Source organism: Camelus ferus, chromosome 6, assembly GCF_009834535.1.
Source record: "Camelus ferus isolate YT-003-E chromosome 6, BCGSAC_Cfer_1.0, whole genome shotgun sequence".
Lineage (NCBI taxonomy): Eukaryota > Metazoa > Chordata > Mammalia > Artiodactyla > Camelidae > Camelus > Camelus ferus.
Window position 1 is genome coordinate 8715974 of NC_045701.1, and position 17476 is coordinate 8733449.

A 17476-nucleotide genomic window follows, 5' to 3' on the forward strand; every position below is an offset into this window, starting at 1 on the left:
AAAGCCAATTAAAACATGTCTTTTTAAAAACTGAGACAAATGCGATCATTCAAGATTTAATCCACAAATCAATTGCTATGTTCCCGAAGCCGTGGATCTGGAAGATCTTTCCACGTCAGCACAAGTGGATTCCTTTTAATGACAGCGTAGACCCTCCTTTTTGCAGAGTGGGCTATGTTCTAATCAGTCGTAAACCGTGTGCCCAGTTTTCCCCCATTAGATTGTGCTACAGTGAACAACCTTGTACCTACATCTTGGCACACTTGGTAGGTCTTGAGATAAAGTCCTAGAATTAAAATTGATGGAGTGGGGAGGGTGTAGCTCAGTGGCAGAGTGTGTGCCCAGCATACACAATGTCCTGGGCTCAATCCCCCGTACTTCCACTAAAAATAAGTAACTAAAAACCCAATTACTTCCCCTCCCAAAACAAGACAACAACAATTGCTGGAGGAAAGAGGGTGTGAATTTTACTCCTGTTTAGTTAATGGTTTATATGTTGGTCTGTGTGACTGAAGTTTTGATTCCTGCCTCCACCGTTCCCTAGAGAAATCTAGAAGAGGCTGAGGGCATTTCTGGTCACCCCTCCCCCAGGCCCTGCCCAACAGTCTCTCGTGTTTACACAGCACTTTGATGGCCTCCCTTTTCTGGGTGTCTGAAGGGCGTTTGAAGGACTCCGGTTACCCAGCGTGTTGTCTCCTCCTTTCTCCTGGATGAACCAAAGAAGAAAAAGGCTCGGAGACACTGGTGAGAGTGACTGCGGAGCCGGGCTGCGTGGGCAGGGCCGCCCTGGGGCCTCCTCGGGGAGCACAGGTTGGCTTTCAGGGGAGAACAGAGCCAGCCTTTGTGCGCTGACTCACCTTTGCTCAGTCCCCACCTGGTAAACCCACGCCCATTCAGGACATCTGCCTTTTAAATCGGTCCAGGTTCTTCCTCCGCAGCAGGGACTCCTGTGTCCGGGTGCCGCCTCTTCAACGTGAGGCACACACCGGACCATTAGGTGGGTGTGGGCGTGGGCGTACCTCACTTTCTAGAACCTGCGTGTAAATCCGTGCTTTTTAATCAACTGAATCGTCATTAGAAAGTCAACGTGGATCCAAGAAAGGCTGTGCTCAATCCTTACACCGTGGGAATTATCTCCCTTGTAATTTGTAATCCCTTTCAGGGCTGAGAGTATCTTCTTCATTATCATCATTGTTGTGGGCATAATTAGCATCTCTTACCTGACCATCAGCCGCTGCGTGCCGTCCTTTGTCCAGCTGTGCTTCAGTCATCAAGACCTGCCTGGGAAATGAAATACCTTGCTGAGTGCCCCTACTTGTTGCAAACGTTACCATTTTTAGTGGAAAAACAAAAGGAACGTACCCACCCACAAAGTCCACAGAAGAGAAGGAAGCTGAGTCTTGTTGAGGTGATAACCTGGTAAACTGGACCTTTGCCCTCTGAGGACAGTGGCCCGCCTCCGCACGGACGGGGAGGTCCCCGTCCCTCTGTTTCTCCTCCCAGCACGCGTGGCGGCCCGTCCTGCCCCCTACCTTCCCAGTCGGGGGTGGAAGGAAGAAACAAAAGGGCCAGAGCCATTTGTCCCGGAAACATTGCTCAGGTCCCGGAAACATTGCTCAGCCTACTGTCCTAGAAGAATAACGCTTTCCCATGCTGTTCCCCACTTACTGCCCGTCAGTGGCTGTGTTCCAAGGAAGGCCTCTGGGCAAGTCACGCTATGATCAAACACTGTGGTCCCCTCTAGAAAAACAGAGCAGCTCTTCTTTTTCACTGTGGGGGACTTTTAAGCTTCCCTGGGCTGGGATGAGAGCCTGTGCGTTCGTATTTGGTTTCCAGCTTCCCTGATCCAGCTCTCACCTGTGCTGGCACTGCCCGGGCCAGCCCAGCTTTCATTCATTTAGCTGTCAGTGGGTTCTGCCCTTGTCCTCGGCACCCTGGGTGGGTCAGCCTTCCCCCAAAGGCTCAAATTGTTCCCAGCCTTACCCCTACCTTCACTCCTTCCCTTTACCTCAACTGAATTGGTGAAAGGCATAGTAAGTATGGGGGTTAATAAAGACAAGCTACAAGACCTTGGGCAATTTACTTTAAAAAATCAGCGGAAGGAGATGATAATATACAGTATGGGGATGATTGTGAAGATTGAGTGAGTTCACATATATAACTATAATTGCCTGGGGTAAAGTGTGGGAGAGAGAGAGGTTGGTGACCAGCTGGATATACAAAATATGTCAAGTGAAAAATAGCTCCAGTGTTTTTTTAGTGTTTGATGCTAAGAGAAGGTGGTCATTATCAAAGATGTACGGTCCTCCCTCCGTGTCTGCCGGGGATTGTTTCCAGGACCACCACGGATACCAAAATCCCTGGATGCTCAAGTCTGTTCTATAAAATGGCATCCTACTGTTGACCCTCCTTAGCTGCAGTCCATGGTGGGTTGAATCTGTGGATGCAGCCAACTGTTTGTCTTTTTAATGACAAATTTGGTATTGGAAACGGTCTGTCATTCTGTTGCCATTTAAACTTACCAGGTGGAAATACCCAGTAGGTCACTAGGGAGACAGTGTGAAGAAACCATGGTGTTTGGTTGAGTTTATAATCATAGACTTTTGTTCATGTCTTGCCTTTGCTGCTTCCTGTTTGGAACATCTGTTTCCTTGCATGTCGTCTGGGCATGTTAACCCCTCTCTCGTAGGGTTGTTTGGAATAGCAGAAGGAGTGACTGCCTCCAATCAAATGGTTCATTGCCTTACTTACAGTAACTGTCAATCATACTATTGGTCCTTTATCTTCTTGCAGATAGAAGTCTGGAGACCCACCCAGGGATGGGACTCTTTAGTGCAGAGGGATATTTGAGACCATGAGAATCAATGAACTTCACAAGGAGCCCTGTTTTACTGGGGTGGGTGAGGGGGGTGGGTAACTGCCAATAGAAAGAGGACATTACCTCTGAGATGGGGCAAGCAGTAACTCATCACTCTGGATTGAGAGAAGAAAAGGTTGGATTGGACACCAAGACCTACTTGGGTTACCTAGAGAAGGCATTTCTGGGGACCAGTACAAACAAACACACTGTGACACACAGCTCCTCCACTTCTTGTACTTTGCAGACGTTAAATAACAGCTTCTTAATGGTCCTTTGGTTTTGTTCAACCGTGCTTACGTTTTTAAAGAGAAAATAACATTTTTGGCCTCTTAAGTAGATGGATACTTATTGGGGTTAAAAGCAAATAAACAAACAAGTAAACAAACACATCTACTGGTTAGTTGCTCTAGGACCTTAGTTTTGCATCCAGAGTAATTTGCATAGAAAGAATATTCAAGCTGGAAAAGGAGGGAGGGTGGAGGAGGGGAGGAGGCTCCAGGAATCTTTCCCTGGTTGGAAATCGAGTCGATTGAGATCCAGTGAGTCATGCTGTGGCCAGTGCTTTTCTCTCTTTCTGTTTTGCCCCAAGAGGAAGGAGGAGTGGTGAGGTTTGAGGTAATTTTGTAGAACTGATGCCGCATGTGGTTCTGAGAAAGTCAAATATATCATATAAACCGTTTCCCTCTGCAAGGCAGCACTCATGGGTGGCAAGCTTTCCAGAACCCTCTTCTGGAGTGTGGACACATGGCACTTTTCCTATGGTGGCCCCTTCCTTGGCTGGTTTTTAATAAGGGATTTTCCCAGAGCCTCTTAGAATTTGCTGATATTAAAGGACCCTTACTGCCTGCAGCATTAAATAATTTTTCAAAATGAAATTTAAAATGTTTATCTTGTTTCCTTCCACCTCCCCTTTCTCTCAAAGGGCCCATTACCTTTTCTCATTCTTAGTTTTGACGTTTGAGCAGGTGGCCTTTCTAGATATGCTTATTCAGAATTTTTTTCTCCTTTTTTCCAAACTCCCCCCAAAAGTGATCTCCTGAGAAGGAGGCAGGAGCCGAGTCTTGCTTAGTTCAGTGCTCACCACACTTGCCCAGCGTGTGACACTGGATGCACAAAGGGTCTGAAGGGAAGGGACAGTCTGATACCTTGCCATGCATTGTTTGTCGTTATTTCATATGTATTGGCTTTTTTTTTTAGCCCTGTAAATGTAGATTATAATAAATACCCTTCCTTGCCTAGTCTTGTCTGGCAGATTCAAAATCTTTTAGATCCATTTCAAATGTCACCTTCTCCGGGAAGTTACTTCTGCCTCCCAGGACAGAGGAGTTTCTGCCCCCTCCCGGAACACCCATTTTACATGTGTTTACATACTGACTGTTGCTGATGCACAAATCGTGAATCATTTGGGTATCTAGGTCCTTCAACAGACCATGAGCTTCCCAAGTGCCGCCACTACAGCGCTCTCATCTGCCCCTAACCCTGGGGCTTAGCACATAGCTGAACACATGGGGGATTCCACTGCAGAGACGCCACGTGATGGCAAGCTCTCCGGCCCACAGGGGTGCTCAGAGGCTACCTCTGGTCTTAAGTTGTAACTTCAGCAAGGAGATGAAGGCCACAACTCCACTTACCCAAGGAGGCCGTGGGGCTAGATGAGGCCCTCCTGTCCGTAGCATGTTCTGCGATTGTGTGTAGGCCACCCTGTCCATTTCTTTGTTAATACAGCAGGGATTGGCCATCAAACTGTAACTTATCTTTTGAATGTGAAAGGCCTATATTACACGGTCAGTGATAAGTTTATGGAGGGAAAGCAATTCAGCTGGCCTGAGGAATTGTGACAACATGACTGAGCCGTTGTGTGATACATACCCTTTAGCTTCTGAGTTCCATCGTATAATTTGCAAAACAGGTTTAGACCGTTTCTGTTTCATTGCTTATTTTACTTGTAAATTCTACCGAACAATAAGGTGGAAGGAATTATCCGAGCCCGTTGATCGTTTATTACGCTATACCCTAGATACTGTTGGGTGCTTTCATGTTATTTTATTTAATCCTTACAGCAACTCTGTGAAGTGGGTCTTATTTCTCCCATTTTACAGATGAGAAAAGAGGAAGCTTAAGTGACTCAATGCACTTAGATAACTTTCCCCCACTTCACGTGGTCTGTAGGTGGCAAAGGTGAAATCTGAATCCAGGTCTGTTGATAGCAATGCTCCTTCTCATTTGATGTAAGGGATATTTGGGAACTTAGTCACATTTTTTTTTCCCCTCAAAAGAAACCATCCTAATAATTGTGTTTCACGTTCACAGGGAAGCAAAGGTGCCTACCGGTACCACTGGCAGAGTCACAATGTCAAGCAGAGTGGCGTGGATGACATGGTCCTGCTCTCCAAGATCACAGAGAACGCCATTGTGGAGAATCTAAAGAAGAGATACATGGACGACTACATTTTTGTATCCTTTATTGGTTTCTTTGGACAGTTCTAAGTGAGATGACATGTCCATGGTAAAATGGCTTAATTCCTAGCATAAGATCCATCTGAAATTCTGAACTGACACTATGTGCTCACATCATTGTTACTGTTTGAGAATGTCATTTTGTACTTTGTGTCCCTTGGTTTAGGCTGTGGGGAGGGCAAGGATGGTACTAGATTTTTTTCTTGGCATTTCACAAAATCACGATGCAGACAGTATTCCTCTCCTTCAGTCGGTGGCACTATACCTTTGATGTGCTTTAACCGTATACGTGGCATCTCAAACGGGTACTCTTCCTAGAGAAAGTCCAGGTCTGCAGAATTGTCGGCGGTGGCTCCCTAATTGCAAAGCAGAGACGGTTAAGTCCAGACCTAAAAGGTTTAAAAGAGATCGCTGCGTGCAAAAAATATGCCATTTTGCCAGTTTTTCTGCATTCTTCTATTTATTGAAGGCAACATCAGAAGTGAAGACCAACTATTGACAATGCCCGCCGTTTTTGAGTTGATCTTTATGTTTCAATGTTAGATTGCCAAATTTTGTCTTTTTTTTTTTTTTGGTAGGCCTTTGAGAAATTCAGAATGGAAATTTGATTCAAATGTGTGTTGACTTCATTATAAACAGAGAACTGTGATATTTGCCTAGGTTCCTACCAGATTGAGGAGTTATGTTTGGTGCTACCATGTAAAGATCTTTTAGTAGAATTATTGTAGAGTTGATCATAGATAAGCAAGGATCTGTGAAAAAAAATCTGTATAGTAGTACCAGAAAGTTTAGCCACGATGCTCTTGGTGACTTCTGAATATGTGGTGTCATTGATGATCTTTAAAAGTGGAGTCTTTGCAACTGTTGTAACGTACATTTTAGAGTTTAACCCCCAAACCTTGGGGAGGTGTAGTTTTCACATCTATAGCTTCTGTTTACTATTTACACCACTCCTTTGATTATTAGGTAAAGGCACCCATGCCTGTTCAGCAATACTTTTGCAATGGCTGCCTGGCTCATCACTGGTGAGGAGGGAGTTCAACCCACCAGGTCTTTATACAAATTAGCATTATTCCAAGGCACTTGGATGCTTCTAACCAATATTGTGCTGTTTCCTATTTACCATAGGAAATTTTTACCAACTATCTGGGTAGTTAAATCCCTAACCCCCTGCTTTCTTGGCATTAATGGGTATATTTGGATTTATTGGCCACATTGTAATGGCATCTTGATCAGGTGTGGGAGCCCAGCACCTGCTGACACAATCCTGCCCACCGCAGGATTTTATTGGAGGAACACAGCAGTGCTTGTGGGTTTACTTTATTGTCTGTGGTCGCTTTCGTGCTACAGTGGTGGAGTTGAGTACTTGCAACAGTCCATACGATCTGCAAAGCCTAAAATAATTATTCTGACCCTTTACCAAAAAATGTCGCTGATTCCTTGATACCTATGCAGAGCTTTCTTTCATTGTATGGAAGTAGTTGTCAGTTTTCATTTTATCTGGTCCAGAAATTGAAATAGGCTCACTGTATCTGTCTGGGCTTGCCATCATTAAAACGTTTTCATCACTTTTGTGTGCAAGACCCATGGCACATGGAAGCTGGCAGATGATGGGCTGGACAAAGCTGGTGCAGGTTATAGATCTGAACGGCCTCGCCTTGAACCTTACTCTGCAGGAGCTGGGTGACCTTAACACAAGTTTCGTGATCTGTGTCCCTTGATTTCCTCACCTGTTAAATGGGAGTGATGATAAAATCTCCCATGTGAGGCTGTTGGAGGGTTAAATGAAGTGATGAATCCAGCAGTAAGCATTGGTTATCATTATAACACACTTAGGCAAGTGTATAAGTTCCTCCCGTATTTGTGAGTTACGTTCCAGAAATTCAGTTATAAAGTTGCTTATTGGACATTCAAATGCATTTTACCATAGAAATCATTTTAAGTGGAGGATTGGTTTATTGACAAGTTCATAAAAGGGTTATTTCCAATGAATGTAGTTGGACACGCTATTTATTGGAATGTTTTTAGAACGTGGGCTCAGCTTATTATATTATTTACAAGGGCATGGTTTTTGATCAGCTGGGTAAGAAAAAACAAACATCAGTGGTTGTCAGCAGTCAGTCCATCGTCAACCCAGACAGACTGACTGTTCCCATATAGAATGTTTATCCCTAAGACACCAGAAAACTCCTAAGAACAGGGACTGTATCTTACATATCTCTTAAAAAGCAGAGTTTAAAAACCACTTTAAAGCAATACATGTTCATTTAACATGATTTACAAAATGCAATCAACCAGCAAGGAGAACACTAAAACCCCTGGAATCCCACCACAGAAGGTTTGTTTTTAACCTCTTGTTGTATATTTTTCAGTTTAACCACATATAGACATACGGATGCATATATGTGCTTTCTTGTTAATTTTAGCTAAAACATGGCATCACCTTGCATTGTTTATTTCTTAGTTTCCTGCATAATTTTTGGCCTGGTGCATTGTATTAAGTGTTCATTCAAGATTTGTTGCCTCGGAAGACTTGCTTTTTATATTCAGCCAGCAGAATTTTAAAGTGACTCACATAGAGGGGGCTGATTCCCAGCCTTTGAATTCATGTCTTTGAATCAATGACTGACTAGTCGTGTGTTCTACCAGGAAAATGAGTTAGTTGACCACTAATAGACCTCGTGTTTTAGCAATCTCTGCCCACTCAGCGTATGAGAAACTCGGCATCAGTGTGCTTTCCGGCAATAGCACAGAGCAGCATCTGTTGGGTGTTTATGAAATAATACCAAGGATCTAACTGCAAATCTTTTGTTCTGATAAGTGATACAAGCCTCCTTTATCAGTTCAGTGCTAAAGGAATATTACTATGATAGAGTGCATTATTTTAAATGAGGTTCTCTTTCTCCTAAGCTTAATAGTTAAGAAGGGATTCGATTTTACATTAAGTTATAGAATTGCTCATTTTGCCTGTACTACATCTAATAACAGCACATTGTCTTGTACTGAAGGTCAGTATTTGGAACAATTGTTAATGCATTCAGGCTGACTTTCTTTGTTCCATGTTAGGAAAAAAAAATCCACTTAGAAAATGCTAGCATTGTTAACCCATAAAAAACCACTTTTTCAGCTATTATCCCAAGGCCAGGAAGGTTTCATTTCCTGTCTGTTTTTCCTGAATGCCGCTGCACTTCCTACAATTACGTTCTAAAATACAGGAGGGAAACCTTGCAGTATTTATTCACTCTCTGCTTGGCGAGACGTCATTTATAGCCACTTGGCTGACAAAAATAGTTCCTGTACGAGGCACACCACACTCATTTGATCTAACTTTCTCCAAACTTGGTTTTACTCAAAGACCACACTCAAGTGTGCTTGGCATTTTCAGCCCTTGAATTAGGAGTTGAGACCTTTATGCCAGAACAACCAAAACTCCAGGCATAATCGGAACTCAAGGCAGCGCCGTTGTTCCAAGTGAAGTTTGGCCCTCGGCAGTCAGTTAATGTTGGGGGGCAGAGGAGGGCGGGGGGTGGCTCCTGTGGTGGGATGGACTTGTGTCCAGGGGCTGGAGCCAGGGGCTCAAATTCCAGCTAGATCATTCTCCACACATGTAACTTCATGCAAGTCACCTGCCTCCCTGCTGCACCTCAGTGATAAATCCAGGGAGGTCAGCTACTTCAGTGTAGGTGATTTGGGGGAATTTCCTGGCCATTAAAATGTTAAAAAAAAAAAAAAAAAAGTTAAACCCTTAACTTTGCCTAATATAACCATTAAAAGCAAATTTACACAAGCTGCAGTACCATCACATTTCATAAAAGAAAGAATTTTAACTCTCATAGTGGGAAGGGAATCATCTAAAAATAAAGGATGGTCCTTTGTATTGAATAAACTGGGTTTTATGAAAAATTCAGGGCACTATTTCTCTTTTGGTCCTTATTGCTGCAGATCAGTAAAAGCTCATGGGTCCACAGACAAAGGCATTTGGGAACCAATCAATTCAAGATCTGTTGGGCCCCTTCTGTCTCACACATTCTATTTAATAAGATGGAATTTAGTTTATTTTTACTTCTCTTCCTTCCTTCCTTCCTTCCTTCCTTCCTTTCTTCCTTTCTTTTTTCCAAACCATAGCCTTGTGTATCTCCATACAATTTGAAAATTAACCTTGGACCACACCTTCGCACCAGCCAAAGGTTACGTGGCTAGAGACAATGATGGGAACAGCCTTTCCCAAAGGCACACCTGAATTATGCAGCAGGGAGTGGGAGTGGGTATTTGAGTTACCTGGGGAAGTGGCCCAACCCAGGGGATGGCCTGTGCTCTCACGGAGGTAGCTGAGGTGTCTGCAGACCCAGGCAGGTGGGAAAAATATGTGTTTTCCTTTAAATTCCAAATCCAGTTCTCTTGTCTCAGTTCTTCTGATTTAGGTAATTTTACAGCTACTGAGCATAGATAGGTGCTGCATTATCCATTTCAAACCAAACTTTATTTTTCAGGTGTCCTCCCAGATCACAGTGCCATTGAGACCCCTCCTGAGATCCCACTTCTAATCTGAGTCATTGATTCAGGGTTAGCCTGGAATATTCCAAAAAAGGTTTTTTCTTTGAGTGTCTCCTTACCAGAATTTATGTAGACTACCTAGTGAAAATCAAGACTACAAGATATCTCTTCACAGAGCAGATTATTAATGGTAAAAAAGAATGTTGGTTCCTCTAGGAGCTGTTAGGCACCCTAGTCCAGATTTATGTATTGGGTAACCAAGGTAGGTAGGGGGTTGCTTTGGTCCGGGTCCCCCAGCACCTCTTTATGCTCTGAACACAGCAATCGATTTGTCTCGGACAGGTGGCAGTCACAGCATTCCCTGTGGCGCTGGGGGAGGAGCACCGCCCTCCATGGAAAAGAGTCTATTTGCCCACGATTGTTTTTCTGTGGGGAGACAGATGTAGATATAGACATCCTCCTCTTCTGAGATGGGGATGGTCATAGCAGTGCCCTCTATTTCTTGAACATTGAGCTTACCATAGGAATCACTATGTTTGTTTAACATGAGAATCAGAATGAGGGCCAGACCTCATTCATTTAGTGTTGATTTGGTCCCCTCCTTGTGGAAAGGATACTTAAAAAAAAAAAATCAACAAAGGAAGATGGAGTTTTGAGTACTCAAAGAATCACAGAATCTAAGTTGCAAGAGACTGTAAAACTCTACTCAAACCCCCTTCCACCCTGCATCGGATCCTCGCACTGCCAATTTAGGATGGCCAGATAAAATACAGGACGTCTGGTCAGGTTTGAATTTCTGATAAATAACAAATAATTTTTTTAGTGTAAGTATGTCCTGAACAATATTTGGCACATATATACTTATAAGGTTATTCCTTATGTATTTGAAGTTCATATTGAACTAGGTATTCTGTATTTTATTTGCTCTAACGGGTGATTCTACCAATAATAATAATATTAACAACAGCAGTACTTGCTGGCTGTAGAAAGACAGGATAGCTTGTTGGTTAAGAGTATGCACTCTGGATGCAGACTGCCCGGGTTTGAATCACAGCTCTGCCACTTACTAACTTGTGACATGACCAAGTTTTAGAATTTCTCTGTGCCTCAGTTTCCTCCTAGTAAAATAGGATTAAAATAGTGACAAGGTTGTCATTAGGAGCTTGTGCGATTAGTGCCGTGTATACATGTATGTGTTCCATCAGTGTTTGTTTTTATCATCAACACATACTGAGTCTTGGCGATAACACCATGGACACTTCTTGCCTGCTGGATAATTCTAACAAATTTATCTGTTCTAAGTTTTACCTCAAAAAAAAGAAGACCACCAATCTGTCGTTGACCTCATCTGACTCTGGCACTTGGGACTACATTTGCTCTTGGCCCTTCTCCCACGACTCTGTAGTGATTTTCAGTGATGATTCACTGCTTCATCTGAATTTCTCTTAGTGCCAGGGACTGCTCCCAGACCAGCGCTGGGTGCATCTGAGTGTGCTATGAAAACGGGCCCCATCTTCTCTACCACTGTTTCATGTTCAACCCTTTTCAAGTCTGGAGATCTTTCTGTTTGGTGAAAAAGCAAGCAAAATTGCAACCAAATCATTTCCCATTGTCACGTTCATGTATAAATATTAATTTCTAAGTATTTTATGATCCATTCCATACTTGATTCATTTGTGTTCAGTAACATTACCAACACTGCATCTCAGAGATGTGAATTCGGGACAAGGTGTGCATCCTGAAGTGTATGAATAAAGGAAATTGCATCTACTACATACCAGACAATGTGCTAAGCACTGTGTACTGTTTATTTCATTTAATTCTCATAGCATGCCTATCAAGTAGGTCCTTTTTGCCTCATCCTCCATCACTCATAGCTTAGAGATGTGACTTGCCCAAGGTCAGTGTAGAACCGGGGGTGTAGAGTTAGGCAGTCTGACCAGATTCCCTGTGCTGCTCTGTGCGATGCTCAGGTCCGAATATATAAATATAAAAATGTCCCCACAGGGGAGGAAATCTCCATGCTTTACACTTCCAACTGCAGAATTTCTAAACATTTTGTACCAATACCATGCTGTTTTGATGACTGTAGCTCTGTAGTATTGTCTGAAGTCTGGGAGAGTTATTCCTCAAGCCTCTTTCTTTTTCTTCAGTAATGTTTTGGCAATTCTAGGTCTTTTGTAGTTCCATATAAATTTTATTATGATTTGTTCTAGTTCTGTGAAATGTGTCCTGGGTCTAAACATTTTAAAATCAGTGATTAAAGAGTCTGTGTGTGTGTTTTTTTTCTGCTATTGTTACTTGCCCTTTTTTTCTTATTTTTTACTGTATTATTATTATTTTTTAAATGATTTTCTTTAACTCCACGAGGGCAGGGAGTTTGATCTGTTCTGTCTCTTTTGTTCACTGCTGTATGTCCCCGGCATCTGGAACAATGCCTGGTGTGTCGTAGACACCCAATTCAAAGTAGTTGATAGTTGAATGATAAATGGAAATATTTTATATAATAACACTTAATTTATTTGGACATATGTAACATGTTCCCTTCTGAGGGGCCTTCCTGGAATCCCCACGCAGAAGTAACACCTTCTTCCCCTAAACCTGGTCTCTGTGGTTTTGTAATTTTCTGCTCTGAATACGACTTAGACGGTACAGCTCAGTTCCCCATAGCTTCTAAAGAGCAGGACTGTTCAGTTCATCTTATTATATCCCTCTATTTGTTAAACACGTAAATGAATTTGTTTTTAGTATACCTAAGAGATGTGAAAGCCCCAAGATAAAAGTAGCATTTGAGAACAGGAATTATAACTGCTCTTTTTCACTCCTTGGTCATTGGTTTTGTTTTGTCTTTTCCTAGCCCGTTCATGTCACCAGTCTTCACTGTGTGTGCTTCGATTCATTTAAAATAATGATTTCTTTTAGTAGCACCTTGGTAACTAAGTTCATGACTCCTCCTGGAGGAGAACAAAACCTGGGCTAAGGTGATTGCTTTTGCCTTCATTTGTAATCTTTTAGAGAACAAGCACGTGGGCTTTTCGTGGGGACAGCCGTTATGAATTCTGGATAGCATTTGGTTACTTAATTTAAAAAAACTGTGTAGCTATGAAGATTAACGATAGACCTTAACTGGGTTTGAATTCAGACATATATAGGATCTGTATTAATCTCGGTCAACCCTTTCAAGCAGATGCCATATTTTGGGGAAAAGGAAATTGAAATGTACCAAGGAGCGGTAAGTGCCATGCCACATAAATTCCTGTGGTGTTCGGGGGCTTTTATGATGCATGGGTAGTTTTTCTTGACGTTGGCAATGCGTTTGCATTTTCTTATTATGAATTATTTATTGGGGAAGCTCAAGGAGGTGACACTGATTTTTAACGATGTGCTGCTCTTTAGAGTACAGCTGAAAAAGGCATGGGACTGTTAACATCGGGAGGCCATATACAACATGAGTTAAACAGGATGTAGGACTTCCAGCTTCAGGCGTCTTCCTCCTTCCATGTACTTCACAAAATTCTAAGGACTGAAAATTCAGTCATCAGTGAAAAGAAAGAAATAGGGCAACAGGAACCACTCTCTCCAAATCATGTAAGCTGTGGCTATGACTGGAACATGAAAAAGGGGTCTTTTATTACTTCATTTATTAATGTGACCCTATTCAGAGCCAGCCCTGTAGCCATTTCAGTGGTGTGATTTAAAAAAAAACAAAAAGCCTGTAATCCTAATTAATGTATTTCACTTCATGGCTCATCGCTTCCCCAGACCTCCCCAGCTCTGCATCTTTTTCCTTCCCTCTTTCCTTTGCAGCAGAAAATCAAGAGCGTGCATTAATGCTGACCCCTGGAAGACAAACAAAAGGGAGCCCACACGAATTCATCAGTTGAAGTGGAAGGCAATTTACCCAGAGCAAGAGCCCACCCCATTGTTGCCAGATGAATGGTGCTGGTAGCTGGAGCCGAAGGAGGCTGCCACGCGAAAGACCTTTGATAATGCTGCCTTTATGGGAGCCCAGCACAAGGGGAACACTGTCAGCCGAGGCTGGGCCCGGCCCTGGTGCCCTGATCAGCAGGGCCCCGGGGCAGCAGGCACGGAGCTGGCTTGGCGTCCTCAGTGACAGCCAAGGCGGGGTGGGTGGAAGTGCTGTGCGTTCGTGTTGTTTCCTTCCAGTTCTCCAAAACAGCGTTGCTGCATAAATCCCCTTTCGACCTTTCCTCTTTTGAAGAGTTCTCTTTAAAGAAATGCCCTAGAATCTTGGAAAATATATTTATTTTTAACTGCTAATGGAAACCGAATGTTGTAAAATTGGTGTTCACTTAGTGCCAGGTACTGTGTTACACTTGCAAAGGTAATAAAGCAGCCCTGGGTGCTGGCTGTGTGTTACTGTCCATCCCCATTTCACAGATAAGCAAACTGGGGCTCAAAGAGGTAATGTTCTCGGATCCACTGAGTGTTGGAGCTGGGAGTTGAGGTGAGATCTCAATGAGTTTCAGAGGTTTCAGACAAGGGAAGAATCAGGTAAAGGAAATGTTTACCCTATAATTCTCATTGGTAGCTGAGAAGTACGTTGAGCCCATAGATGGGAAAACAATTTGAAAAATAAAGAGTGGCATGCAAAGGTCGACTGTAACTAGCTGAGCGGCTTTGAAGCCTTATCGAACAATAACTTGTCCACACCTTTCCCTGTGCTGCCCACAGCTTTCTCTCCACTCCATTTGCTTCCATTTTTCATCTTTTATTTCTTGCAATCCTCAATTTCTCTGTTTTCAAAGAGGGATTAAAGATAATCCTGTATAAGCAATGCTGGGCTGGAAGAGGCCCATCTAAGACTGTATCCTGAGGTCCCATCCGTGCATCCTTCCCCTTCTGACCACGAGGTGAAGGCAAGGATGACATATTATTTTGATCTCTGTATGGAATTATTCAGTCCATCTGTCCCGGGAATAGACTAGACCCTCACTGGGCAGTTTCCCTTCTGAGCCTTCTGCTCACGTATGGACAACCAGGCCCACTGGCTACTTGACTGCTTAACGTGAATGCAGGCATTGAAGCACCCCCCCCACCCCCACCCCACCCCATTACTCGACTCTGATTTGCCGGAGTCGAGTGGTAGTTTCTGGACCAGGCCTCTTACTCTGTCGTAAGTTGTTGCAAAATGAGGCTCAGAGCTGGACCAAGTCAGCGCTGCTTCACGTGTGCATCTTTCTCTGCCTTTTCAAATTGCTCTCCCGCCATCATCTCGGTTACCTTGTGGGATGCGGACCCTAGACATTGCCATCTCCACATAGAGATGGGGGCCAGAGCAGGGAAGGACAGTCTGAATGTCTTCTCGCTCGGGGTCTGGCTTTCTTTTCCCTCTTCTATGTTAGACAGTCTTACATTTAAGGAATGTTCTTTCTCCAGCTTTGCCCCATTTGAAGTGTTTTTCTTTTTAGTAATTTCTGAGAGGCTGGTAAAAGTGGTGGCAAGAAATTGAAGAAAACAGGGCAGATGTTATCCGGACACAGTGCATTTATTGCCAAATTTATATTTACGCGTAGCTAAGGTATCCTGTGAGACTCAAGTGCAAATCCAATATCTTGGTGTGGTAGGATTTTTGTTTTTCCACTGAGAGGGAACAAACTGGTCAAACCTGTTTATCCCTCCTGTAAGGAACCACACCTCCTGCCTTATGGAAAATGTTACAGGTTTCTCCTTATTCATATTGTCTCACTTAATTTCCTCTGGGGTCCCCAAATCTCCAACTTGCCTCTTAGGAAAAAAAAAATTCAGAGAAATTTAGAATTAGTCTAAGTCAGATCCTCAGATCCAGGTTTTTAGTAGGCCTCTCTTAAGAACTGTTGCCCAAATGTCCTCAGAAACGTTTAGAAATGGAATGTGGTCTGCAGAGGCGTGCTGGGGTTGTCAGGGTGTGGTGTTGGAGGATCCGAAGACATGGATCATGTCTGAAGGCTGAATCACACGTATGCCTACAGAAAAGTCCTTCCAAACTCCATTTTGATTGTGTTGTGTTTACCTTCTGATGACCTTGACAAGTTTATGATTCTTGTATTATGTAACCTTAAGATATATGGAATTATATCGTGTTGGACTCATTTCCAAGGCCAAGAAAAGAAATTCAGTGTGTTGCTCTATCTGATCGTGTTTTTGTTTTTGTTTTGTTTTGCTTTTCTAGGCGCAGTATGAAAACCCACCACATATCTATGCTCTTGCAGATAATATGTACAGAAACATGATAATTGACAGAGAGAACCAGTGTGTCATCATCAGGTATGGAAAAGAGCCTGAGGTCCAGGGCACGCTGGACCACGCTGTGGTTAGGATCTCGTCAAGGAGCAAAGCTTTGGCCATAGCCGCTCATTTCAGAGGCTGGTTAATGTATCTGAGTAACAAGCAGGCTGCTAGCTTGGCCTTGGTTTATTTTATAACTCCAAATTATAAAAGCTTTGAGCTTCCACGAGGTTGCTTTTTATACCCCTGTCCCTTAAAACATTAAAGTTTTAGGGCACATAAATCTAACTCTGATCATTATCAGTCCCGGAACTAAAATCATAAAACATCCCCCAAGGAGAAACTTGATTGTATTGTGGCTTTGTTGAATCAGAAATCCTTTATATTATAAGAATAATAAGCATGTGTCATTATTTTGTCAGCTGGAGTCTTTTTCTCTAGGTCCTTCTGTTTCCTTAATAATTTGATAGTTCAAGTTTGAATTACTTTGTTTTTCTTGTCATTTGCTTTTAATTTTCTGAGAGCATTACTGGTCAGCACCAGCACGAGGTGTCTGTAGCTGCATTTCTAAATTGCTTCAACCTGACCCAGCTCTAAGTCTTTGCTGGCCCTAAGGGCTTTTCCAGTTTTGTTTACTGTTATGAGCCTTTCCAAACATACTGAAAATAGAAGCATCCGTGGTCCTGTCATTTAGAGCATGACAGGTGTTAACACGTTGTCATATTTGTGTTCATGTTTTTTAGTTCTAAATTTTTTTCTTTAATTTTCGTTCTTGAAAATTTTTTATTATGGGTATTTACAAAAATACACAAAATTAGAAAGAGTGGGATAATACGCCCCTGTGTATCTGTCATCCAGCTTGCACAATGATGACTATGCAGCCAGTCCTGCTTTACCTTCCTCCTCTCCTGCCCCCACTTGGTTATTTGAGACAAATCCTAGGTAGGCAATCATTTCATTTGTCCCTCACTTAGTATGTACCTTTAGATGATCATTCTTATCACACCTGAAAAAATGAACAATTCTTTCAATGTCATCTAATATTACCAGTTTCAATTCCATGACTGTCTTATAAATTGTTTTTCATAGTTGATTTATTTTTATTTAGGTTCCAAACAAGGTACTTGGTTGTGTCTCAAGTCTTTTAATTGTTAACAACTCTCTCTTACTCTTTTTGTTTTCTTGGCATTGATTTGTTAAAGAAAAAGGTCTCTCCTGTGCAGTTTTCTGCAGTCTGGGATTAGATAATTATGCACCATGACATTGCACTGTCCTCTACATTTCCTGTAAATTGGCAGTTAGATCTAAAAGCTTGATCAAGTTCAGATTCAATTTTTTTTTTGGCAAAAATGCTCCGTCAATGATGCTATGCACTTAATGCCTATGGGTCTCTCTGTGTGTGATGTTCAGGTTACCAGTGGGTCCCTCCAGTATAAA

The 17476-nt window shown here is 42.6% G+C and overlaps 1 protein-coding gene across 1 annotated transcript in view; it reads left to right on the forward strand.

Moving 5' to 3' along the window:
* The window catches only part of MYO1E (myosin IE), a 190477-nt gene that overhangs the window by 70862 nt on the left and 102139 nt on the right, over positions 1-17476 (forward strand). Inside the window, exons 2-4 of the mRNA XM_006182336.3 lie at positions 5171-5314; positions 12954-13043; positions 15984-16078. Of these exons, the coding sequence (XP_006182398.2) occupies positions 5171-5314; positions 12954-13043; positions 15984-16078 (329 nt within the window). The remainder of the gene's footprint in view (positions 1-5170; positions 5315-12953; positions 13044-15983; positions 16079-17476) is intronic.